This window comes from Nipponia nippon, unplaced genomic scaffold, assembly GCF_047370975.1.
Source record: "Nipponia nippon isolate SJK-2023a ecotype South Korea unplaced genomic scaffold, ASM4737097v1 scaffold_1, whole genome shotgun sequence".
NCBI classification, from domain to species: domain Eukaryota; kingdom Metazoa; phylum Chordata; class Aves; order Pelecaniformes; family Threskiornithidae; genus Nipponia; species Nipponia nippon.
The window spans coordinates 23486373-23511198 of NW_028262290.1; the positions used below are offsets into that span (position 1 = coordinate 23486373).

The following is a 24826-nucleotide window of genomic DNA, read 5'->3' on the forward strand; positions in this document are numbered from 1 at the left end:
TATAACAACCTGATCAGCTTTCATATGTAGGGCTTAAACCTTTGAGAATGTGTCTACAATTGTGACTGTGCAGGGTGCTTTACCTTCTACACTGAGCTGAGTAAGGGTGTATCTAAAAGGCTGGGGCTAAGTGTTGCAGCCCTGTTCTTTCTGTTGGTTCACTGGCTCTAGAACAGCAGCATATCATAGTTCTCTTATTTCTGAAGCAGCTGCCTTTCTGTAGCTTTCCCAAAATGTAAGGGTGCAGTTTCACACTAAACTTAAGCCAACTTGGCCTTCTGGTGGCAGCCTGTAGTCTGACTGTTGTCTGCTCTTCTGTATCAGTGAGCTGAGCCACCCATCCCTGCTGCTTCACAACTGCCAGAGCTGACACGGGGCCGCATGTGAGAACTTGTGGCTGGTGGGTAAAAGAGGGAGGCAAAAAAGGCAGGTTTTGGACTGGTAGAAGTGTAATATGGAACTGGGCTCTGCATAAACCTCTTCCCTTCAAGGGTTTCCAGGCGGACTTGTGAGAATTATAAGATCTTGCAGAAAAACTAAATCTCAGGCACAATGTGTTGTGTTATAAACCAGGTCTGCAGCATCCCTAGAATGTGTCTCGTGAGTTTCATGTAAGCCAAGAAATAAAAAAATATAACCATTTCAACTACCCAGAAAGAAGGGTGTGTGAGGGGATGAACTTAAAGAGGTTTTGTAGCCTCTGGCCTCAGATACTTTGTGCCAAGGCTTACAAAACAAACTCGAGATTAGTCTTTAAAATCTTACTTAGTGATTATTTTTTTCACTTGAGTATTCAACAGTTCCTTTTAGAGGTACTGGCCATGGAGTTATGTGGCCAAGAACCTTACTGTAGTCTTGCTTTGGGAGAATAGCAACACTACATGCATTTTGCACTGTTCATAGCTTCAGTGATTTAACAAGCTAGTAAAGGTAGCTGTGCAGAAACCAAAGTATGAGTAAAGTAGCACTGATTGTTTAACCAACAGTCATGTATACATCTTGTTTTTAGGCACTAGCCATGTTTTTCATCTTTTGGCTAAGTTTGGTTTCCTCCCTCCCCGTTTTCCTCTTGTTTTTCAGTTACTTTGGATTCAAATATTACCAATAGTGATGTCTTCACAGGTTTTTTCCGAAAGCTTCAGCAGGTAAGTTTTGAATTTTTCAGCCAAATACTTTATGTGAAAGAGTTGAAATATTATCCTACCTCCTGAGTTCAAGGCTTCCTTTGCTATCTTCCTTTCCTTGTGTTTGTAGCGTATTGGTCTGTCTTGTAAAGCAGCAAGTTCCAATGACAGAGTGCTCTCTGTGAAACCTGGGTGGCAATAATAATAGTATTGCTATTGTTTTGTCCATGTACGAACTTGTTTCTCACATGGAAAGAACTATTTGCTTTGTTTTTATATCCTGTGGCATATCTGATAAACCTTTTTGCCTCTAAACAGTTCCCAGAAGAGTCTTTGTGAGAGCTCAATAGAAGGATTACACACATTCTTGGATTTTGCAACTGTAAATGCCTTTTGGTAGTGTCAGTGCTTTGGACTGATAAGCGTATTGATGACTGCTGTGAAAATGTCATGTTCTCTTGTCTTGCAGCTGTAGTGATGGGCAGAATCTGGCATGTATTTGGGTTCTTGCAACCTAGATGACTTTTGAAATCCATTTTAATGTGGTCCATGACATGTATGATCTTTAGGCTTGGAGCCTGGATAGCTCTTGCTTGTGTCTGACTACTGCAAGGTCCTGTATGTCCATTTTCTTCCCTTACCTTACCTTCTCTCTAGCTGCTGTGCTTCTTATGAGGATAGTAGTGTTTTGGAGCAAGGTGCAGTATGACTCCAACAGTATTTTTGGGGAGGGGATGCTGCTTTCGTTTTCTGGGAAGCACTTGGCATTCTGCTGGTGTTGCTGTAACCTTGCTTGCAGTGAGTTCCTCTGGAGAGAGGCGATGTTTTGAAGGACCGAGTAAGAGTTTTGTGACTCGAGAGCTCTTCACTTGCTATGTGTGATTAAGGTATGTAAGAGGAGTTCAGAAAGGCTATAGAAAATGGTATGAAGAAGTATTCCTAACAAATTCTAGAAAGGTTTTTCCTATATACTTTGTAAATAAAAAGATAAAGTTTTATTTACTGTCTCTTAAATTCAGACCTCCTGAAGTGCTCAAGACAGTGAACGAAAAATCCCGTTCTGATTAAGGATTTCTTTTGTGAGAAGCAGTCTCTCCTTAGTTCTGATCCAATGCCTGTTATAGCCCTACAATTACTGCTGAGTCTTAATTAGTCTTGCTGAAACTGATAACAGGTCTACTAAAGAAAGTTAAATCCATCAGGAATGCCTGCAATTTGCCCTCAAACACTGCCAACTGACTTTTGACAAAGTTCTGGCAGGAAATAACTCTTCAAAATGCATGTTTGCAGTGTTTAAAGATGTCTCTTGGCATGCCAGTATCGTGGATTTCTCTTAATGTACCATCAGAAATTATGTTGTATATTTAGGTTTTTCTGTACTGCAGGCCCATTTGGTGAAGAGAGGTGACTTGATAAGTACGTGTGTAATACTTGACTTACGGGTCATTTACGTGTGTGTGTGTGTGTTTATTAAGGCATGTGATGACTGTGCTGCCAAAAGCAGTCAGTTATTTTGTAGAGTTCAAGGTAGACACTGAATTATACCTTGAATGTTAGTGCAAGGTCTCTTGAGACATAAAATTACCCCAAATTTCTGTTCCACAACACAATGGATTTTCATGCACGATGTTTAGGCTTCCTGCTTGGCAAAGACAGTAGTTTTCCAGCTTTTTTGTTTACAATTTAAACTTAAAATTATTGTGCTTACAGAAGTTACTGCTTCATAATACAAATAGCAGTAGTGCTTTATGTGTTCTTTCATTATGGTAAGGAACAAACTCCTAAGAGAGATCAAATAACTCTGTGAAAAACAGGAGTGCATCCACTGTCATTAGCTGTGCACAGTGCCTTTAATTGGTGTAACTGACAGGTGAATAAGTATTCATTTTGGCTATTAAAAAATCTCACTCAACAAACTGGCTTTGTGCATGTTCCAGTATTTATTAGTAAACCGTGACTTCTGAGATGTTTTATGGCAGAATGACAAAATTTCTGTAACAGCATTGAAAGACATGGAGTGAAGTTTGTCTTTAAAGCACCTCTGTACTGTTCTTTCCTTCTCCATTGTTGAAGATGTGTAGGCAGCACTTAACATCCTACACATTGCTTAGGAGTGAAAACACAGGGTTTCAGTGTTACTGCTACTTAGTGTTAAAACCAGGCATTACCCCAAACTTGCTCTTGTTTACGTTACATTGCAAGGGGGATGATTAATGAAAGATTCAAGAATAAAGCATCATTAAAATGATGAAATAGCGTGCTCCTTTTCTGCCAATGACATGGACTGGCTTTGACTAGTCAGTCTTGGCTACCTGAAACAAGTTAGTGCACACCTGTACAAGTAACCTGCCAGCTAATGTGGGAGAAGTGGCGGAGGGACCGCACTGCAGGTGGCGATGAACGGGAAGCAGGCAGCCACTTTTTTGCCACCACAGCTATTTATTGAGCGCAGACCTGTCTGTAGGTAAAACCAGTGCAGCTTTTATAATAGAAACCTTCAGTTCTAATAGAATGAGAAGACAGGAACCAGAGGTGAATGAGACTGCTAGGCTAGGTTTTTTTTCCTAAAAATTCTACTGCTGACTTTTTTTCACCTTCGCTTCTATCTTTCATTATGAGAGAGAATAGAGCTGTCCTCTCAGGTAGTCTGCTAGTGCTTGCTTCATTTTCTTGGCTTGTCTTAAAAACAGCAGTATTTAAGCTTCTGGCTAAAGATATTTGCAGATGTCACTGACTAAAACAGAAGATGCAAAGGGAAAAATCAAACTGAATTTAAGACCTTTTTGCTCCTTGTCCTATGTTTTGCTTCTGAATGGGGTTGTGAAGGGTGTGCTGAAACCAGCACTCCCTGGAGCGGGAGTGCTGTGCAAGGACCATGGCTTTACTGCAGCTGCCTGACAGTGTTCAACATGACTCGTATCTATCTGCACTCAGTGTCACGCCAACCAGCTATATACCCCAATCATATCTAATAGGGCAAACTTTTGAAGTGGGGACAAGCCCATGCGGGTTAACCCTGCTTTCCAGGCCCCTGTTTTTGCCCAGCACCACTTTTACCTGTAGCATAGGTTGTTACGATTTGCTCCTTATGGGAGGCATGCTCTGGCTGTTTCCCCAGCAACTTAATCTCATGGGAGAAGTTGCCAGGGGCCAGCAGGGCTCCTGACACATGGGGAAGCAGCATGGTGTAGTGGATGCTTTGCTCAAAACAAACGTTGCTGAAATATTTACCAACACCATCGTGTAGCAGAGTTGAACAACCCAACCCATAACCTCCCTGCCCCTCCACTCTTCCAAACTCTGCAAACTTGGCCAGTGGCCAAGCTGGAGAGACAGATTCAGTATATGCCCCACTACCTCCAGCCCCGAAAGACAAATGGCACAGTTCTTGCAAGAAGTCATTAACAAGATGAGACCATTGTGGCTGTGTTGTGTCTTCTCCTTTTTCATGAGGAGAAAGACAGTATGAGCAGGTACATACATCCCTATCAGTCTCATTTTAATGCAACTCATCTATATCATAGAATCATAGAATGCTTTGGGATGGAAGGGACCTTTAAAGGTCATCTAGTCCATGGCCCCTGCAATGGGCAGGGACATCTACAACTAGATCAGGTTGCTCAGAGCCCCATCCAGCCTGGCCTTGAATGTTTCCAGGATGGGACATCTACCACCTCTCTGGGCAACCCGTTCCAGTGTTTTACTACCCTCATTGTAAAAAATTTTTCCGTCTATCTAGTCTGAATCTACCTTCTTTTAGTTTAAAACCATTACCCCTTGTCCCATTGCTATTGGCCCTGCTAAAAAGTTTGTCCCATCTTTCTTACAAGCCCTCTTCAAGTACTGAAAGGCTGCATAAGGTCTCCCTGCAGCCTTCTTGTCTCCAGGCTGAACAACCCCAGCTCTTTCAGCTTTTCCTCATAGCAGAGGTGTTCCAGCCCTCTGACCATTTTTGTGGCCCTCCTCTGGACCCTCTCCAACAGGTCCATGTCCTTCCTGTGCTGAGGACCCCAGAGCTGGACGCAGTACTGCAGGTGGGGTCTCACCAGAGCAGAGTAGAGGGGCAGAATCACCTCCCTCGACCTGCTGGCCACACTTCTTTTGATGCGGCCCAGGATACGGTTGGCTTTCTGGGCTGCGAGAACATGTTGTTGGCTTGTGTCCAGCTTTTCATCTATCAGTACCCCCAAGTCCTTCTCGGCAGGGCTGCTCTCAATCCCTTCACCCCCTTTGAATATAGATCATGGGCTGTCTCTGTATTGGGCACCCATGGTGTAATGTGGTATATTCAGGATGCAGCTGTGAGGACAGCCAGTCATTATGCATTTATGAATAAAATTGAGACATATTTCCTTGCAGCAGCAGAGGTTTGGAGATAGTTATCTAGGAGGCTGATCTTTTCCAGTGTGTGTTGCTGGTAAACAGCAGCCTTTAATGTGAGCAAAGGATTCAGGTGTTGGCAAAAGGATGGATGAAAAGTTACTGAGTGCTTGAGCAAATAGAGCCAAACAGTGCCTGATAATAGGCAAAAAGCAATGTTCTTATGTGGTCCCTCATCAAAGGACTCCGATGTAAGGCAGTTTTCCTTCTGAGGAGTAAGCATGAGGCCAAGGATTTAATACCATGAGAGAGCTGTGGTGTGCATGCTGTTGAGAGTGTAGGTAAACTGTAACCTAGAAGTCTGCAGGTGTTACTAGGAATCAAAGCTGGTCTGATCATGGGCTGCATTTTCTTGGATAGAGCCCCTGTCTCTGACCATGCAGCCTCTCCTTCTCTGCACTCACAACGCACTTACCATTTGTGCATGCAATGGGGGAATGCACATTTGTAACATTCTTCTGTGCCCATTCGCAGTAACTCACAAATATGTTTGGATGTGTATATACACAAGCAGAAGTCAGGCTGATTATCTATGATTTCACCACTACTCTGAAAATGTTATTTCTTTCGTATCAAACTAGGTTGGGTTTCTTATTTATGAACTTCTATTTCAAAAGTGCAGCTGGCCAGAAATCTGAATTTCATGTGGGAAGTTCCCATACTTTCAGACTTTTATTGTGTGCTGGCCAGGGGGGAAGGTTTCTGGCATAGAAGGTTCTGAAGAATCTTAATGCAAGGAGGTCTTTTATTTTTGTTTCGATGTTAAGAAGCAATTCAGTCCCCTGACCTGCTGTTCTTTTCAAATCTGTTGTAATAAGGGCCTCCATTCTCGCCCTTTCTCCTTTTATGGCCCATGCTTCTTAGCTGAGCAACAAATCCATTGAGAGCTTGCCGAGGGTTCAGATTGGTGTTGACTTCTCTTAAAACAAAATCACTTAAAATTAAATTTTCTAATGGAAAACTGGGAGGGGGAAAAAAAAAAAAGATATCTAGATATCTCTTTTCCTGTGGGGGAAACTATATAATAGATATCTTATTTGGGTTTTTTTGTTTGCTTGGGTTTTTTGTTGGTTTTGTGGTTTGGTTTTGGGGTTTTGTTGTTGTTGGTTGTTTTTTGTTTTTTTTTTCCCCCAAAGCTGTTCTTTTCATCAAAACCAAAAAATGAAGAAAGTCCCTCACCAACTCTGTATTATTCTGTATTCTTATATTAATGACTGAGATGTGCTTCAAGCTACTGGGGCAAGCAAGTGGGGAGTAGGCAGCAGTTCTAGATGTTACCACAGGTAATAGTGACAGCGTTAAGGGAAGGTTCAGATAAGCAGTATTAAGGGATATAAGAAAGTGTCCAATTCTAGTTAACATGGCATGTTCCCTGAATTTCAGGAGCAAAAGTGTAGGAAATGTGAAAAGTACTACTGAACGTGTACTATTGCCAAAATACAGGTTGTTTTGATGTTGGTGCCTGTTGTGCGTAGATGAGACAATGACTCTACTGCTTTTTCCAAAACTAAAATAGCAGCCTGGGAGAAGATCTGAACTTTTCTGACTCACTGCTGCAAATTTCTTTCAAAAGTATTTTTTTGTCCATTTTGGTTGAGATTGCCATGTGCACTTAGTAAATGGATTATCGCTAACACTGATAAATGCTCTTCCCTTTGTATTTGTATTAAACTTATGCTGGATTCTCTTGTGTTGTTTTAGGGACATATCTGTATTTGTATTTCTTCACTTAACACTGTCTTCTCCTGCCTTAGACTGCACTGTTTCCTCCTTTTGTTTTTATGTAAGTAAATTTTTTTTGGTCTCAACAATACTTTGCTGATAAGAGGCTAAACACAAATATTTATAACACTGAACAATGTGTGGAGTTTCTGGCACGGACAGTTCTGCCTTCTGGGGTAAAAGCATGTGATAAAGGGGGAAAAATTACCAAACCCAACAGTTTAAGATAATTCTTATTTTTGGTTTACTGTGTCATAGCCATATTAAGAGAACAGGAACCAAAAGTTGGAGATAAGAAAGTAGAGAATTTGTCCCCAAGACCATGAAATGAAGCTGTGCCTGTAGTTCAGTAGAGTCAAGATAAATTAAAGCAGTTTTTAAAAGATGACTCTGGAAACCCCTGGTTTAAGTATTAAACAGTGATACTTAATGTGACCATTCTAGATGGGACTGAGATTTTCTTTTCTCTAATACATCTCTTCTTGTAGATCCTCAAATTAATCTTTGCTTTTCTTCTTCCCCTCATGATTGCTGAGCAGGGAGGTGGCAAGTAGGGTAGGGTACTGCAAGGTATGATTCCCTTTGAATGGCAGAAGGGTAAAATGACCTTTGTGTCTCTGACCCTGGGCTGCCACAGTGGACGAGGTGGTCTGTACCCAGGCTGTGAAAGCTGCAGGAGCAGCAGTGAGGTTCTGGCAGAAGTAGATGCATGAAGTCCTCCATGTCTTTTCCCTATGGGAGCTTCAGCATTAGCAGCCCGCATCCAGAAGCACTTACTGCATTGCGTGAGCCTTTGCACTCACCTTCACCTCCCAGCACTGCTGGGTCCTGGGTAGTAAACTGGCTATATCGTGACCTGCTTGCTCTTCCTTGAGAGTCAATAATGAGTTACATGTCTTTGTCTCATTCTGATGTTTGTATCCCATGTTTGTTCCACATTTCACATACGCTTTTGTCACATGTGAAATGTTTCATACCAAAATATGTGCACCAAAGGCATTTGTGAGGATGCGTCTGCTCCTTCCCATTTGAGGAAACTATAAAGTACTCAGGTAAGCGCAGGAGATGATCCTCAATGTAAGGGAGAGAGGGGCTTTTGTATCTCCACAGAAGCCAAGTAATGCATATTTTAATTAAGAAGAATGACTAGACCTGTCTCCTGGATAAGAAGGAAATTAGTTTGGGGATAAATATTAAATCTGTGTGGATCCCCAGAAGGGCTTCAGACAGGGCATTGGTTAATGCCTTGAGAAGAGGTTCTCTTGTGCAAACAAGTGTATGGGCAAACAGCTAGGTGAAATACTGGGTGTCAGGAAAATCTGTGGGAAGTCTGTTTAAATAAGAAAGACTGTTTTGTTTTGGTTTTCCTCAAGACCTGTTTTCCCACATATCATTCTACAAACTTTTGTCAACATGTTCTTAATTTTTAGATGATGTGGAAGAAAACACATTTTGTTTCCATTTGATCTTGCCTTGAAATAACTCTTAATTAAGCCAGACTTACTGGAAAATATGGTCTTTCTGACCCAAAAAAGTTACCAGTCTGAGCTGAGTTAGTTAACTGGAGTCATACATGCAGTATGTGCAATTACAGCACTTTTCCCCTGCTATGAATCTCAAGGGAAGTACCTCTCCTTAATTAATAAAAATGCCAGAAGGACCATTGCTGTCCTCTGATACAAGGCAGTGAACAGGAAGAGGAGCTGCAGCGATGAGTTTCTGCCACCTCATCCAGATGCATCCCCAAGGGAGTTTTCAAACTAGTGTCCATCCTCTTGAAAGCAGTAAGTCTGACTTCTCATGCATAGCAAGGCATTTCTGAGTTTGAGCACGGGAAAGTCTTTTAGGGAAATGTAAAGTCTTGATATACAACCAGTGGAGAGTACACGATTTCTGTGCGCTATCTCACTGTTAGAAACGTGTGCTTTACTTCTAGTCTGACTGTGTCTATCATCATCTGACAGCCAATGGATCTTGCTTCTGTACGTTTGTTTTCCTGATTGCATATCACCCCTTTATTATGTCTAGACATAAGAAAGTTTTCTGAGGTCACTTACTGTGAGACCTGTTTTCTCATGACCTGAATGCTTTCAGGTTTCTCCTTTGCATCTCCTTGCTGTTTGCGGTGTTTTTGAACCTGGCACTGTGCACAACATTCCAGTAGCAGTGGCTCTGGTGTATTAAGATACCATAGCTTCGTTATGCTCACTGGAGACTTTCCTATTTATAGGTACAGAGATGCATTTTTTCCTTTTGGCAAGATTGTGGCTTTGAATATTCACATGCAGCTGTTTATCCACCTCCTCTATTTGGAATCTCTGCTTCTTAGGAAAGTGACTGCGTCGTTCCTACAGCTACTGAGACACTAAGTAACCTGTGCTCAGCTTAACATCAAAGTGACCCTCCTCTAATTCTGCAGTATCTTCCCACTTGCTGTTCTGCATATGATTTTGGTTTTATCTGCAAGCTTTAACAGTAATTTTAGTAACTTACTGTTTAGTAAACAGTAATCTCAATTGTTTATTTTACTGGAGTAAATAGGGAAATGGAGCATCAGCATCTTCAGAAGGGCTCCAGCAATATGGAAAGCAATAAAACAGTGTTCTGTTTCTACCTAACAGGATACATTTAAGATCCAAACCCAGAGAGCCTTTTTGGATGTTTACCTTGCTGATGGCAGCAATATTAGACTCGATATCCAGACATCGGACACTGCAGAAAGAATATTAGAGGTAATGGGTTTCTAGAATTGTGTTGAAATTTTCCATTTGTGAGAAGCGGGCAAAAATGAAGATCACTTCAGTCAGGAAAGGATAAAATTCCCTATTTGAAGACATACAAGATATCTTCTGTGTTTTTTGAGAAGTTTATTGTACCGGGGTGGGGGGCATTGCTGATTTTGCAGATGAGCTTTTTTGGTTCTTATATTTGTCCATAATTTCTCTCTTCTTAATGTGATGTGCCCTCTGCTTCTATGGCATTTGGCTGTCAAGTTCAGGTTTCCTTCATATATGATAGAATCAGAAAATATATACTATTCCTTATAGGGGCACATTCTTAATTAACCCCCCTTAGCATAGTGTGGGTGAAAGTGCTTCAACACTGTAGTCAGAAATGATGGTCTAGTCTTGGCTTATGTCTGAGCTGGTGCACTGCTGTTAAAACTCACTGTGCAACTGACATGTCTTGTTTTTCTGCATGCCTCTCCTTTGCTTGTGTCCCCTGACGTTTGCTGTGAAACTGTGGGCCTTCCTTTGCCATAGTGGTGCAGTTCTAGCACTGTGGCTCTGGGATGTCTGGAACAGCTGGTGTAATACATACAGTAAACAATTGCTGGTTACATTTTGAAACCAGTAGCAACCAAATGTTGTTTACACAACTGGCTGGCTTGTGTTTGAAACTTTCAGCTGGGGTTCCCTTCTTATGCCAGGAGGGGAGGAGCAGCAGTGGCTCTGCATATTTTTGTGTATTTGCACGTGTGTGCATGAGCAAGGCTGAAGCCTCTTCCTCTGTTGTTCCCATTTCCTAATCTTAACAGCAATAACAAAGCATACACCTGCCAGATGGGTACTCTTTGTCATAGGAATCTGAAATTTCCTCTCATCATACAGAAAATTGTGTAGTGTATTTCTGTTGTGCCTTTGCAATCTGAGTTTTTTTGGAGGTAGCTCTCAGCTGGCCGTGGGTACAAGCGAGCTGAATGTGTATTCACCCTCCTCCTTCAAGCTGACATGGGTTACTCAGGCTGCAGAACACAAGGTATCTGTGCACAATTATGAGTTGGATAACACAGGGTAACCCCTTGTTGGCTTTGTTCTGCCATGGGGTTTGCACCACCTGAGGCAATGCTGGGACCAGTTCTTCCAGGGGAAGGTAATTGTCAGAGCTGGCCTTAGACCCTGCAACAGGAGACTTGTGGGGTGGGGGATGCTGAAGGTAAAAAGTGTTGGGGGTGGCAGGGAGACAGGAATGTTGTTTGGGGAGAGGGAAGTAGGTGCTAACAGGGCGGAAGAAGTAAGGAGACATTTTTAGATAGAAGACTTGCCTAGGGTCCTTGACTAAGGAAAGGATTTGCTAATATATTTAAAAAAAACTACTAACAATTTGGGCTTGATAAACTAGTTAGTTTTGCAGTGGGTCAAGGTAATTTCCAAGCCAGACAGTGGTGTTGTATGTTGCTTTGTATATTGCATTTATAGATGTTTAATGTTTATGTGGCACTTCAAAGAAACAATGACATTTGAAATGCTGCAGACACCATTTCTTCTCTTGTGGTCTTAAAGATGAGATAGGACTTTTGGGAATTATTTAGCTTTTGTCATTGTAAATGTGCCACCACATTCACTGTTCTTTCGCAGTGGAGGTAGATTTTGCAACCATCACTCCCTAACATCCTGGCATTCAGGCAGCATATACCAGCTTGTGCTTTGATCCAAGAAATAAAATAAGTCAAAATCCTACTGAATCAGAGATCTGTTTCACATTCCTAGGAAAATGCCATCTGCTATGCTTAGTATTACGCTACTAAGGGATAACACGTTGAAGCTCTAGCTAATTTCTTAAAGTAATTTGTGGAGACTTCTTAGCACAGAGGCAGACAGAATGAAAGATGGTGGTGCTAATATTCACTTTTTTTGTCTTTTTTGTTTGGACTTCCGAACCTTTCTTCCATTATACCTGGTGTCTGAACTGAGTGTGAGGCAAGTGATTTTTATGTTCTGCTGCCCTCTCCAGTGACAGCCCTGATATTAACAAGTATAAGGAAAACTTCATGAATGTGTTCTTTATTTTAACTTGGAATAATTCTCCCCAACCTATATTTAGCTTGATGTCTACTTTTTTTTTTCCTCCATGCATAAAAACTTGTCTGCTTTTTAAACCAGCTGATACAGCTGGAGAAAACCCTTCTCAACTGTAGAGATAAGTGAATTTACAATGCTGTCACTGTGACACAGAGCTGGAAGTGTTTCCGGATTGGCACCCTTTGGAAGAAGACTGAAAACCGGTACTTCCACCTTGTGCTCAGACAAAGAAAGTCCAGCTTCTCTGACCAAAGCATGACTCCTCTCTGAGATTGCACAGTCTGCCAGATGAGCTATGACAAGAGTGTTCTCAGGGGTGGAGAGTTTTCCTATGGTTGCCACACCACTTTCCTGAGTGAACTCAGGAGATTATGGTCACTGCAGAATCTAGGAATGCTCTGATGGCACTGTGCTCTTAGGTTATGACTGCTTTAATTTATACTTTGATTTTTCAGGACCTAAAATAGAACAAGACAATTGCCCCAATCTGATTCAGCGGTTTCTGTGCTTGTCTCTGCCTGATTTTTCTGTTCCCACTATCCCATCATGCAGCTGGTCCTGCAAATAACTTCTGCATTTTCTGTTGGTGGTACTTCTGCCCTCTTTCAGAAAAGATGTAGAGGGGCCACAGCAAGCTAAAAACAATCCAAATGTTTATCCAAATGGATAGGATTTTTCATCCTTATGCGCTGTCAATAATGAAAGCTCAACAGACCTCAAGTCTGCTCTTGTCAGAAGCCTTCACACAGAACTGTAGAACCCTACAAGTAAGACTGGTGCTTTCAGTAAAGGGGCAGGACTTCTAGATATTTTCTAGAAAAATAAGAGGACTCTATCAGCTTGGAAAATAAACAAATCCTGTAAAAATACATATTTGTGATGCTCATGAGCAATGTCGTTAGCTCAGAGCACGCAGTGCTTACTGTACAACAGCATTTGAGGATATAGTAGTAAAGATATGGAATAACATGGCAGATGCCTTGCATTAGAGGGTACTTAAATGCATGGCAGAGTGGAAAACGTTTTCTATTTTATTATGTTTTTATGTTCCTTTGGAACGTATGAAACTCCTCACAAACTCAAATGCTGCAATAATGGGAATGGTTATATTTGCTTTTAAACGGGTAGTTAAATGGGACGTAAAAGAAAATTTAAAAACAATTAAGTTACATTAATAGGTATTGAACATTTCTTCCTTATTGATGCTAATGGACAGCTAAGCTTCTGACCTTCTCTGTTTTTAAAGGTTATATCGTGCAAGATGGGGCTACCAAGAGAATTAATAAAATATTTTAGCTTATTTTTCTTTCAAGATCATGATGATGGAGCGCTCTCTGGTAAGTTTTACAAGGTTCTTAACTTAGCCCTCCCCTGGATGTGTGTGGGTTTTTTTTGTTGTTGGCTGCAGTGACAGAACCTGGAGTCTGTGCAGAGCCTGCATGAGCCTGCTCAGGCTGAAAGACCCATCCTGTCTGATAAACCTCCTCAATCCCTCTCCCCACATGGCTTGGAAAGAGTGGTAGTGGGGAAGAAAGTATGGCCACAGATAGCGTGGTGCAGGGGTGAGACTTTCACATACGAATATCGTGTCCCTCTCAGTTTACAAAACATGTAGCAACTTTACCATATGGGAATTTCTGGGTCGGCATTTAATCAGATGGCCATACCTACATAAAACAGTTCTTAATTTGCAGATCACGTGCTGAGTTTAACAATGGGACAGGAAACTTTTTTGTTATATCTATAAACAAGGTCTGTGGCTTACTTTCCTTTATATCACGACATGTTTCCTTTCTTAACTGATAGAAACTTAAGTTTAACCACGATGGTACTGAGCAAACTGTAAATCAGGGTTGTGAGTCTCTTTATGGTCAGAAAATCTGAAGGGGCTGTTATGTCCTCGTTGGTCTGCTGATGTCCTGTTTCCCATGCGGGCGGGTGTGTGGATGAGGCTGGATCCAGGCCTGGGACTGGGACAGGCTTGGGCCCCATCAGGGAAGTGAACACCGTCTTTGCTGTTGACTGGGGTAAGGCTAGGCATCGCAGCCTCTCTCTGCGGCCTTGACAAGTCCTTCAGCTTTTTTCAGTCTTCTCATTGGCATAAAGATGTTAATGCTCTTCTGAACCTTTTCAAGATGAAGGTCCAGTAGTAAACGCGGGCTTACTCAGTGGTGTAGGAACTTTACTGTCCGTGTCTATTTTATTGATTGTTCCCCTGCCCCCTTCTCTCTGGCTGTGAAAGGCATCTCTGAGTACACAGAATCCCTGGCTGTTACTATGTCTCAGATGTATCTGGATATAACACATTTTATATACTCTTCTACTGCAGTTGCAGATGGATTTATTTTTGCCTTGTACTGTGATATAATTATGATACACAGGCGAACAGAAAAGTTTTTTTCAATTGATTACATTTCTATGCATCTTTGATATTCCTCACAAATATATCAAGTCCAAATGTAACCCATAGTCCACTGCCAAAAAAAATGTTTAGATGCTCAGATGCTTGAAAGCACATGTTTAAGTGTTCTGCTGAATTGTAGTATTGGCTTAGAAATAAATGTTTACAGGTTTGGGCCTTTAGACATAATTTTTTAAAAGTGCGCAGGAAAGTAGTGACCTCTGAAGAGTGACGTGCTTTTCTTGCTGTACATTAGTTACAGTGCTCTTGTCTGGTGTTCTGTCCAAGAAAAGCACCAGTCCTGGAAGCTTGCATCCATGTGTCCTTTAAATGCAGAAACATCTATACTGCTTAGCTGTGTTTTGCAAGAAGGCTGTTCTATAAGAGCATAGTCTAAGGGAGTAGAGATATTCTGTAAGTAATACTGCTGTCTAAGTTTAGACTCGGAGAAGTGAGGAAGATAACTAACCTGTCACCTTACTCTACCTCAGAATTTATATTTAAGTTCTTTTTCTTCTCCAAAAGCACATTGCTAACCACCACTAACTGATATATGAAAGTAGCTGGGCTATTTCACTAGATCTCACCAAATGTCCCTGTGGTTTTTCTTCTTTTCCCAGTGGTGAAAAAAGTGGCAGACTTTGAACTTCCTTTTGTGAGTCTTCAGAGCATGCGAGAGTTGCACTGTAAGCTTGGGATCAGAAAGTGGTGAGCAAGAAGCTTAAGAGAAACTACCAAGATGCATGATAACTGCTATACTCGGAGAAAGAAATCCCTTGAATAACTTAGTTACAAAGTCTTCAAGCCTCAGCAGCTTGACTGTTTTTCTCTGAGGCCAACTTGATATTGGAATTGACTGGTTTCTGTGGCCCCATGTGTTTTAAATTTATCACTGTAGTATTCCTGAATTGTCCTTTACTGCAGCTACCTATGTATCCCTTCTCTGTTTCAGAATCTATAGAGAGGTGCTTTGTGGCTGCTTGCCTCCTAATTTTTATATCTGCGTAATGCAGTGACCACAAACGGGAATATACCTGTAAGCAATATAGAGGAGAACTTTGAGTTCTGAGTTGCAAGCTGCAACTCTGTTTGGGCAGAGATGGATTACTTTTTATCTAAAGTGCTCATTTCTATATACTAATACACGAAATACCTGAGGCCATAGCCTGAGCATTTATTTTGGTAAGTGGCCTGCCTTAAGCAGCAGAGCATTCTTCCCCTTTCATTTGCTCACACCTCTGGCTCCTCAGCAGTTATGCTGGTAGACCTGTGTGGGCAGACATGGCCAACTGGACTGGCAAGCTAACCTGGCCTAAAAACAAGTTGCTGGTCGTTTTATTTTTTTTTTATTTGGTTTTGCTGGCCTATTTTTGGCCTGGGTCAGTCCCCCAGTCTTGTTTGCTGTGCCGCAAACAGTTGTGCTGACTTGGGTGAGGATAAACCCTGGGGACAGGGAGTCTGGTGCCAAAGTCCCGCTTGTCAAACAGTGCCCTGAGGGTGCAGTTAGGCAGTGTAGCTGAGCCAGTCTAATGGCTCGCTGCTGTGGCTGTGGTCTGGTCTACTTCTCCCTACAATGAAAAAGAAAAAAGGTAATGATTTTTGCATGCTTAGTGGCTGCATCAGATGAGTGCTAGAGCAAGGACCGTGGTTGGGAGCAGAAGAGGAAGACCAGACCATGCCTTTTGGTGGCAGTGAGCAAGGTTGCTTGGCTTGAAACTACACAGAGACCTGTTGTTTGAGCAGCCTAATGAAAGCACTGCGTGGTACTAACCCATGACAAAGTGACTGTCTGAGTAGATACGTCTCCATCTAGCACTGCTGCAAAGCACAGAGGTAGGAGTGGCAGCCCTTGGGTTGTTCCTGTGCCGCAGGAGGCGTATCACCTGTGCAGTGGGAGTAATACAGCTGCACCAGCTATGGAGCCTGTGCTGCTCTGTTTGTACTGTCATGCCGACTTACCTAAGCTGCTTTTAAATCAAATGGCTCAAGCTAGTTTTTGCACTATGGCACTTGAATAACTGAATATTTAACTTGCTTTGCTGCTGTACTGATCTGATCCTGCAGCAGTTCTACAGGAGTTGGTACTGCAGCTAGCTAGCTTAAAGCTAGGTCTTGTATGTCAGCACTGCAGCATGGCAGTGGATGCTCTAAGAGTCTTACCAACTTTTACATAAACAAACTCTGCGTTATTTGAGAAAAGAAAGAGGAAAGTTTTAGTTCTAAATCGTAACTGTTACATTTGTACCACCAAAATTACAGTGGAGAGATTGGATAACCTGACTTTAGTTTATTTCCATTCTGCTACAATGTATAAAGAATGAGCATAGGACATATTCCAAGGGCACAACTGTTTTTTTGGGGTTTGTGGGTTTTGTTTTGTTTGGGTTTTTTTGGGTTTTTTTTAATCTGGTAAGTAATGGGATCTTTCTGGGTTGTGCTCCCATCATATTTAGCTGAAAAATCAAAACGCCATATTTGGAAACATATCTTCATATTTTATTACTTCTTTCCCTTGGCATGGAAAAGGTATATGGATCCTTCTCTTGATACACTGCTGATGGATTGTAGAGCTTCGCTGGATTTGCTATATATGCAGGTAAAACTGAAAGGTCTTTAGAATTCTAAAAGTTAACTTTCCCGCATTAATTTACTCTTACACAAATTCTTAAAATGTTTGTAAATGGTGCCTCTTTAACACTGCTTTGTTGCGCTTTTCTAAGTGCTGGGTATAGCTGTTGTTGATCATGTTTTGTTTTGGTTTTTTTCCCCCCAAACTCACGTACTAGAGATTCTAACTCACCCATGCTTTGTGCATGGGGAAAGTATTGCACAAAAGGACATACTTAGGTGTCTGTTGACTCTATTTTCAAGTGTATGTACGCATCTGTATGTCTCTATATGTAGGCACTCTGCCATGATATGATGGCACTTGAATTCTGAACTGTAGGTGTGTTGAGTTGTACTAGCTTTGGAAACTATTAATTCAGGAGGAAAGAATAGTGTAGAGTGAACTTGTCCCAAAATCAAAGGCCTTGTTTAAAAAAAGAAAAAAGCTTTCTGTGTGTGTGTTTCTGAGTGTTTGTGTGTGAAAGGAAATACATTTTCGCTGACATTTTTGCTATTCTTAAATTCTTTTAAGGCAATCCAGGAAGTTGAGAGGAATTGGGTTAAACCAACAGAAGGGCAGATGCAGGAATTTAAATTTCTACAAAAAAATGCAAACAAAGCAAAGGTAAAATGGCATTTTTAAAACAATGTAAACAGATCAAAGGAGTGGTTTTTGAAGCAATGATACTAGAGGCTGTGACTTTAAAAATAGAGTATGGATTTGTGGAGTGGTTTGAGCTAGAGACCCAGGTCTCCCATCTCCTGGTCAGATACTGAGCCACCAAATAGAAAAGGAGGTTCCCATCTCTGCTAGCATTTTAAAATATCCCAACAGGATGACTTGGATCCCAAGGGCTAGCAAGAAGTTTTTGACTGTGAATCCTAGTCTTCTCTGTTTGCTAAACTCAGGTGCAAAGGTTTGTCATCCAGTTTAGGAAATCAAATGGAAATTCAGACTGCTGAGACCGCTGTTCTCAGTATTTCTTACTGGTTAGTTTTATCTCTTCCCATCATCATATCTGACAAGCATCCAAAAGACCCAGCTCATCATATCCAGTGGGAAAAAAGAAATCAAGTTTCTAAGTCTGGACTGTGAGCGCTATTCTCTGAATCAAGCATTGACATATTGTGGTGAATCTGTGTCCTCCCAGGAGAAAGAGTATTAGGAATCTGAAAGATTTGCCTTATAGCTCTTTTTTTTTTTTTTTTTACCCCCCTCCCCAAAATCACTAGATTTCACTTGCCTTTACAGCAAATTGCTTTAGTTCTCTCTTTTTGGTGCAGTTCCTGGAGCTGATTCGAGAAATGCGGTTCTATGGATATGTACGGCTTGATCCTTGCATTTGTGACTATCCAGAAGAAGGCTGCTCAGCTGACATCTATGTCGGCAATAATGAGATTAACTGCTGCATAAAACTGCCTACTAACCAAACCAAAGAGGTCAGCTTTAAAATCAACAGGTTAAGAAGTTGGCAGGTTACTTTTCTTGTAAGTACTTCACTGACTTTGGATCTGAATTTACTTTCTCTTCATGACAACTAAGTCTGTCAGGGAAGGGCAGGTCTGGGCGGAAGGAGGTGGTCTGCTTTAAATCCCTCCCATCTGCCCATATTCCCCTCCAAACCTATCCTGAAACATATTCCCTTGGCAGCCTTTACAGCAGTAAACCATCTAGCCTTACTCCTATGTTTTCTCCCTTCCTTGGTATTCCATGTCATACTTTACCTGCCCCTTTCCTTTTCTGTTGGAGGTGGAGTTGGCAGAGACTTTTGCGTGGGAGCAAAAGAACTGCTTTTAGCCAGCTTTGTGCTTGTAAAGACTCCCCCGTCCTGTCTCCCACTTGCTCCCTCCCCCACGAGAAGTGTTCTGGTACAAATCTTCAGCTGTTTTATTTATATACTGTATAAAATTAACCTGATTGACTAATTCTGATTTAAGGCTAAACACCTTAATGCTGTATTTAGCTGTTCCTTATTTTCATTGGTGGTTGTCTTTTTTTGTTGTGTTTTTTGTTTGTTTGTTTTTGTTGGGATTTTTTTTGGTTGGTTGGTTTTGGGGGTTGTTTTTTGGTTTGTTTTTTTCTCCCCCCCCACCCAGGGTGCTACAAAGGATGGTGAAGATGACACTCTGGAGCTCAGATTTGAGTACAATGATTCAGGCACATGGCAGTGGATAATTTTGTACACAAAACAGGTTAGTTCTCAGTCCTTTTAGGAAAGGATCAGAATAAAATGTAATCTTACAGCCATAGGGGATCTTCAGAAGTGGTTAGTCCATCTCTACCAGAGTGCAGCGGCTCTGCTTTCAAGCAGGTTAGCCTAGGGACAAAGTTATCTGGGAAAAAGCATTTGAGTTTCTAGTATAAGGGGAAGAGATTTTTTTTTTTTTTTTCCATTGAAGAGAAATGTCTAGCACTCAGCAGCAAGCCTGGGATGGAGTGTGGAGAGGTGCTTTTTATTTGCTGGACTCGGTGAGTATCCAAAGTTATTAACTGGTCAGACCCACCTAAGGTCAAGGGCTCCCATTTCCCACAATAAAAATCCTATTATTCAAGTATAAATATAAGCCATATTAACACAATTAATGGAGGGTGTGAATATGTGACATCGTAAATATTTTTTACGTATAAATAATTTTTAAATAATATTTTATAGGGTGCCATTCCTCCCACTATTTTCAGGCAGCTCTTTAAAGAGAAAGGTATCCAGGAATTCAAGTCATCCATCTGTGGTTATGCTGCCTAGCAAATAATCTAGGCTCTGCAGTAGCAAAGACAGCACCAGTCTCAGTTTAGGTACAGAGCTTCTATAAAAAGTATAGAGCCTGTTATTCAAGTAAACTGCTTATCTTGCCTCTCAGACCCACCCAGCACCAGACTGTAAAGTAAAATCAAAATGCTTAATTTCTCACACATGAATTCTGGGGTGATGATGCAGTTCACACAGCTATTTAGTAAGTGTTAATTTCCTGCCATGCTTAAGCTTTATGAGAACATGAGCCGTAAGCAGTAAGCTTTCTAGTTTCTTTGCTGTTGGAGAAAAAACCCTAGAATTACCTCAGTATTAATTCTGTGAAATCTATTAGGGTTGTGCTTGATGTAGTGACTTGTTGATTAGAAAACCTGTGTCCCACTTTCCTCAGAAGTGTGAGGAAGAGCTAGAGGCCAGAAATGTGCTACTGTGTGGAAGAAACAAGGGTTTGATCCAAGATCCCACTGCAGAAAACAGAGAGACTGGATGATTTGGAGTGTAGTCAGAGATGGCTCCTCCCTCCATCACTGATCTTGTAGGATATTTTGTCTTTGATTCATCTCTCGGTGCTTGACGCTCATCAGACAGCATAAGAACAACTCCACTCCTCTCTGAGGTGCCTCTGCTAGATACCTAATGTGGGATGAATGCGTACCGCTCCGTTCATATTAGCTGTGCAAGATGCGACTGTGAGCTGGTCCATAGGCCATCTCGTGTAACCACCAGGGCTTTGATTATCAGCAGTGCTGAGTGCCTGTGAACTCCAGCTTGCTTCGCTTGTTGAAGTGGTTTTGATGGTGGTAGTGCCACATTTGATTAACCTTACTTAGCCTGTGGTGTAATCTGGCAGCCTTTAAGGTAGGAGCCACAGCCAACTAGAGAGAATAACTCGCCTCAGTCATGAAAATTCGTATGCTCTGAGCAGCGCTGTGAGGGTTAGTCATGCTGAGGCTGGGCTTTAAGCAACAGCAGCTAGTTTGGTGCACTGTAAGGATGTTAAGCGTAGAGCAAAATTAACTGAATTAGGGAAGTTTATAGTTCAGTAGTTAGGGACTGTAATTTTCTGGTGGAGGAAGAATGGAAGTGTCGAGTACATCTTTTAATAGAAGAAATCAGAATGTTCTCTGGTTTATCCTCTTTAGGCATTCTTGCTCAGTAGCTGCTTGAAGAAAATTATATCAGAACAGATGATGAAGGCAGCCAAAGAAGGCCAAGAAATGGTGAGCATGTGTGTATGTTGGTATCTGAATTATATTTAAAAGAAATAAGCCTGCTACTCTATCATTCCTTCAAATGTGCTGCGAGAAGTCCCATTGAGGAAAAGGATCTTGCATGTTTCAACACTTCAGTATGCAATTAATTGACTAAAAAGTACATTTTTTATTAGTTTTACTGAAATAATATTCTGAATGTTAAAGATAGTTTATCATCACAGTTTTAATAATCTGTTTTGCGTTCTCTCCCCTCGACTTTGATTTTTGCTGCATATGATAAAGAATATCTATGGCATAATTTTTGAATGTTCTGCACTACCCTGTTGTATCCTGTTCTGGCTTTCACTTTTTCACCACTTCACTTGCTTGCTCCATCTGCTGCAATGTTAGGCCAATTTGAGATCTGTGACATTCACACTGAAAATTTTTGGTTTTAAATAGAAGTGTTAATAAAATAAAAATCCGATTTGTAGCTAAAATACTTCTGCTGTCTTTTGTGTAGGCCTTTAAGGATGAAAATATGTTTAGATACTTGTTATTTTTAACAATCGTTTCCAGCATTAATAATGCTTTTGTTTAACCTTGTGACATCTAAAGACTTTGAATGTCTGCTAACTGAAAACTTCTGAAGAGAAAAAAGGAAAGGAACATGTGTGATCTTCTAGACCCATGCTGATCACAGTGAGCAATGAGGCAATGAACAGCATGTTATTTCATAGCTTTAAACTATAAGCCATTCAGAAGAAAAGACCAATTTTAATTTTGGAAAATATTTTCTCTTTCACTCTAAGTTTATTTGTAATGGAAGTACAGTAAGCCTTTAATTATGCAGATGAGCATTCATGACTGAACTGTTCAGATGTTGATAGTGCTCCGGTAGCTTGGACTAAAACAGAATTATTGGAGAAGGGTAAATATGCCAGTTCATTTCCTACACTGTTTCTGCTGGGTTTAACTGAATGCTGATTTGCTCAGTGTATTTTGTTAAAGTACTTGGGGAAGCATTTAAGCTTATTGTACGTTTAAATTTTTCAATCTATTTAGGAGATCAAGACGCCTGAATCTACAAAAAATAGTAAGAAATCCAGCGTCCAACAAAAGCAGGTTAGTGAGTGAGAGAGTCTCCAAACCGTAAATACAGCGTGTCTTGCTTACTGGTGGTGGTTAGCCCAACCTCTGTTTTCCTGGTTAGGGAGACTCCTGATAAATTTAACGGGAACTTCTTTGGGTAGGAAAAGGAGCTAAACTTGAATTTTGGAAGGAAGAAGAGGGCAAGAAACATGTCTGAATAAAAATTTTATTTTAGTTTCATGGGTTTAATGACAACTTGCTTCATTTTATTTACTTTTTGCAAGTGTTTCTGAATGAGACATTTGAAGTTTACAGAGAGCCAGAATATATACAGAGATCACGTGCGTATATGCACATGCAGCTGCTGATGTAGTTTACAGACTTGTACTTGGATTCCATACTGGGATTGTTTATGCATTCACTTTTCCCTGTAGTTGGGAATTGTATCCATTTGCAAAACTTGTCATGTTACATATCTATACATATACATTCCTATCAAGTAAAAGATGTAATTCCAAGTTCATTTGCTGGAATCAGTATTCATAGCTAGTAGTTCCTGAAGAGCTAAATGGCTAAAAGATGTTCCTTTTCCAAGTCATTTGTTGAATATGAGTTAATAAATAAATGGAAAGGGAATAATGTAAAGTGAATTAAGATAAATACCTCTATTACAGTGTGTGATTGGCCAAAGGGGAAATATCTCTAAAAGAGAAAACTGAAATCTAATCTGAATTCAGAAAAAAGTAATGTTGCTATATCTTCAGAAACAGCATAAAACCAGTCACTAACTGCTCTTCAATAAGCAAATCGATTAACCTGTGTGGTGGGTTTTCTTGCCCCTTTCTTTGAAGTGCTCCGTACTTCTCACGACTGGAGACAAGAGTCTAGGTTAAGTGTGGCCTTCAGTATTCACAAATAACTGGCAAATGATAATAAGGGAGACGACACTTTCTGAATAGACTTGCATCTGTGATGAAGACTGAAGGATGCGGTCCAGTGGCCTTGTTGCGGTACAACTTTAGCAAGGACTAAGTTGCGTGGCACTCGAGGCTTGAGGCAACTGTTCTGACCTGAACGTACTTTAAAATACCTCCTCAATTGTGAGTAAGATGGACTGTGAATGCTCCCTCTGAATTTTTGTGAGGAGAGCGGCCTTGGACAGGGCAACATAAAACCACTGAGCTTATCAGCTGTGTCTTGCTGGTGCAGTGTCTGCCTGCTGATATGAAACTTGGTGAACTAAGAAAATTACAACTGATAATTAGAATGGAGCTGTTTGTTAAAGCAAGTCAAGGTACGCTGTTGCGTTAAACAGTGATAGCATGGCATGCTATGCCTCATTTTATACAGCAAGTTTAAACTGGTTTAGGTCTTCATGCACCAAGCTGTGTTATTAGACAGGCAATTAATATAAAATCTTAAAACTATGCTTAGCTAACTTCTAAATGCTGTGATTGCAATATTAAGGTTCTTAAGACTTCCCTTTCCCTATTCCTCTATTTCTCTTTGCAAGATGCTTGAAAAATATTAGAAGTGTATCTTTGCACATTCTCATTTGAAAAAGTGTCGTTTGAGTTGGGTCTTTTATAATTTTGCCATTAGTATCCCCAAGAGTCTTATATGTCTTTGCTCTGAGTTGGTGGAAAGTTTAACCGACTGCTGTCCAAAGACTCTGAAAACTTAAGCCAAATATTTTCTGCTGAGTCATGAGAAAAAAGCCTTAACTTTGGGGTTTTTTTACGATCCTGTAGCAATATACTGATACTACTAGATCAGCATAACAGCCTGTAAATTCTTGTTTGAATAGATAATCTAGTGCAGCACTAAGATTTAGTAGGAAAATCAAGAACAGTATTTTGAATTGGGATAATGATTTAACTAGTATGCAATAGGTGGACTTTGCAGATAGTGAGGCTGTGCTGTAGAATGTGCCTGCATCTAGGCAATTTTGCTGTTATGTCTTAGAAATCTTGAAAAAATAGGTATGAAATAACTTCGACAGAGATAATATAGGCAAAATTTGGTTCCGGTCTCCTAATGCCTTAATGTTGATTATTGCAGCATGGTTGCCATAGCTTTGAGATGGACGCTTTTAGTAGGGTTTTTCAGGACATTTACTTTTACATATATATAATCAAAATACCATGTTGCAAGAGGCAGAAGAAAAATCTGTGCCATAATTTTTCCTAGTACAACAGAAAACTGCAGATACAGGCCATGTAAGGGTATGGTTTGCCTGCTTGTACCTTGGGTGCTTACAGTTTGCCTGCTTATACCTGCTGGGCGATGTGCTGTTAGGAAGTTTCAGACAGTGCATGCTACCCTTTAGGAAAAGGAGAGTTAAAAGGTATCATTTATGCAGGTGTTATGGTTAAAGTTAAGAATGTGTGATTAACAGTAGTCAATCTAATTCAGAAGGCCTAGTAGGCAGTTCAAGTACCTGTACCTATGTCCTTGTGGCCACTATAATGCCAAATAACATCGATGTTGGCACATTTGGAACTGCCATTCAATCTGCACCACATTTAGTACATTGCAATAAACCTTAAGAGCAGAAACAACTATTCTTGTGTCCTATTCCAGCAGGAAAAAAAAAAACCAAAAAAACCAATCTGTTCTCTGAAATCTGCCAACATAAAGAGATCAACCGCTGCACCTGAGCAGTAACATGTCAGATTTTCTAGCTTCTGTTTGTATCTGTCTATAATTATTGAAATGCATATACTCTTTTAACTGTTTATTTGTTTCACTGCAG

At 40.8% G+C, this 24826-nt stretch overlaps 1 protein-coding gene across 10 annotated transcripts in view; it reads left to right on the forward strand.

Moving 5' to 3' along the window:
- SNX31 (sorting nexin 31) overlaps positions 1–24826 on the forward strand; it is a 32187-nt gene that overhangs the window by 7160 nt on the left and 201 nt on the right. For 3 of the 10 annotated variants that reach the window (XM_087748804.1, XM_087748795.1, XM_087748791.1), the window contains exons 3-13: positions 1081–1145; positions 7206–7287; positions 9848–9958; positions 13275–13365; positions 15050–15137; positions 16956–17025; positions 17569–17661; positions 18321–18524; positions 19134–19229; positions 20929–21006; positions 22045–22104. In XM_087748804.1, coding sequence (XP_087604930.1) covers positions 1081–1145; positions 7206–7287; positions 9848–9958; positions 13275–13365; positions 15050–15137; positions 16956–17025; positions 17569–17661; positions 18321–18524; positions 19134–19229; positions 20929–21006; positions 22045–22104 — 1038 coding nt within the window. Of the gene's footprint in view, positions 1–1080; positions 1146–7205; positions 7288–9847; positions 9959–13274; positions 13366–15049; positions 15138–16955; positions 17026–17568; positions 17662–18320; positions 18525–19133; positions 19230–20928; positions 21007–22044; positions 22105–22922; positions 24806–24826 lie in introns of those variants that run through there. The other 7 variants (XM_087748748.1, XM_087748776.1, XM_087748811.1 and 4 more) reach the window with 5 other exon arrangements.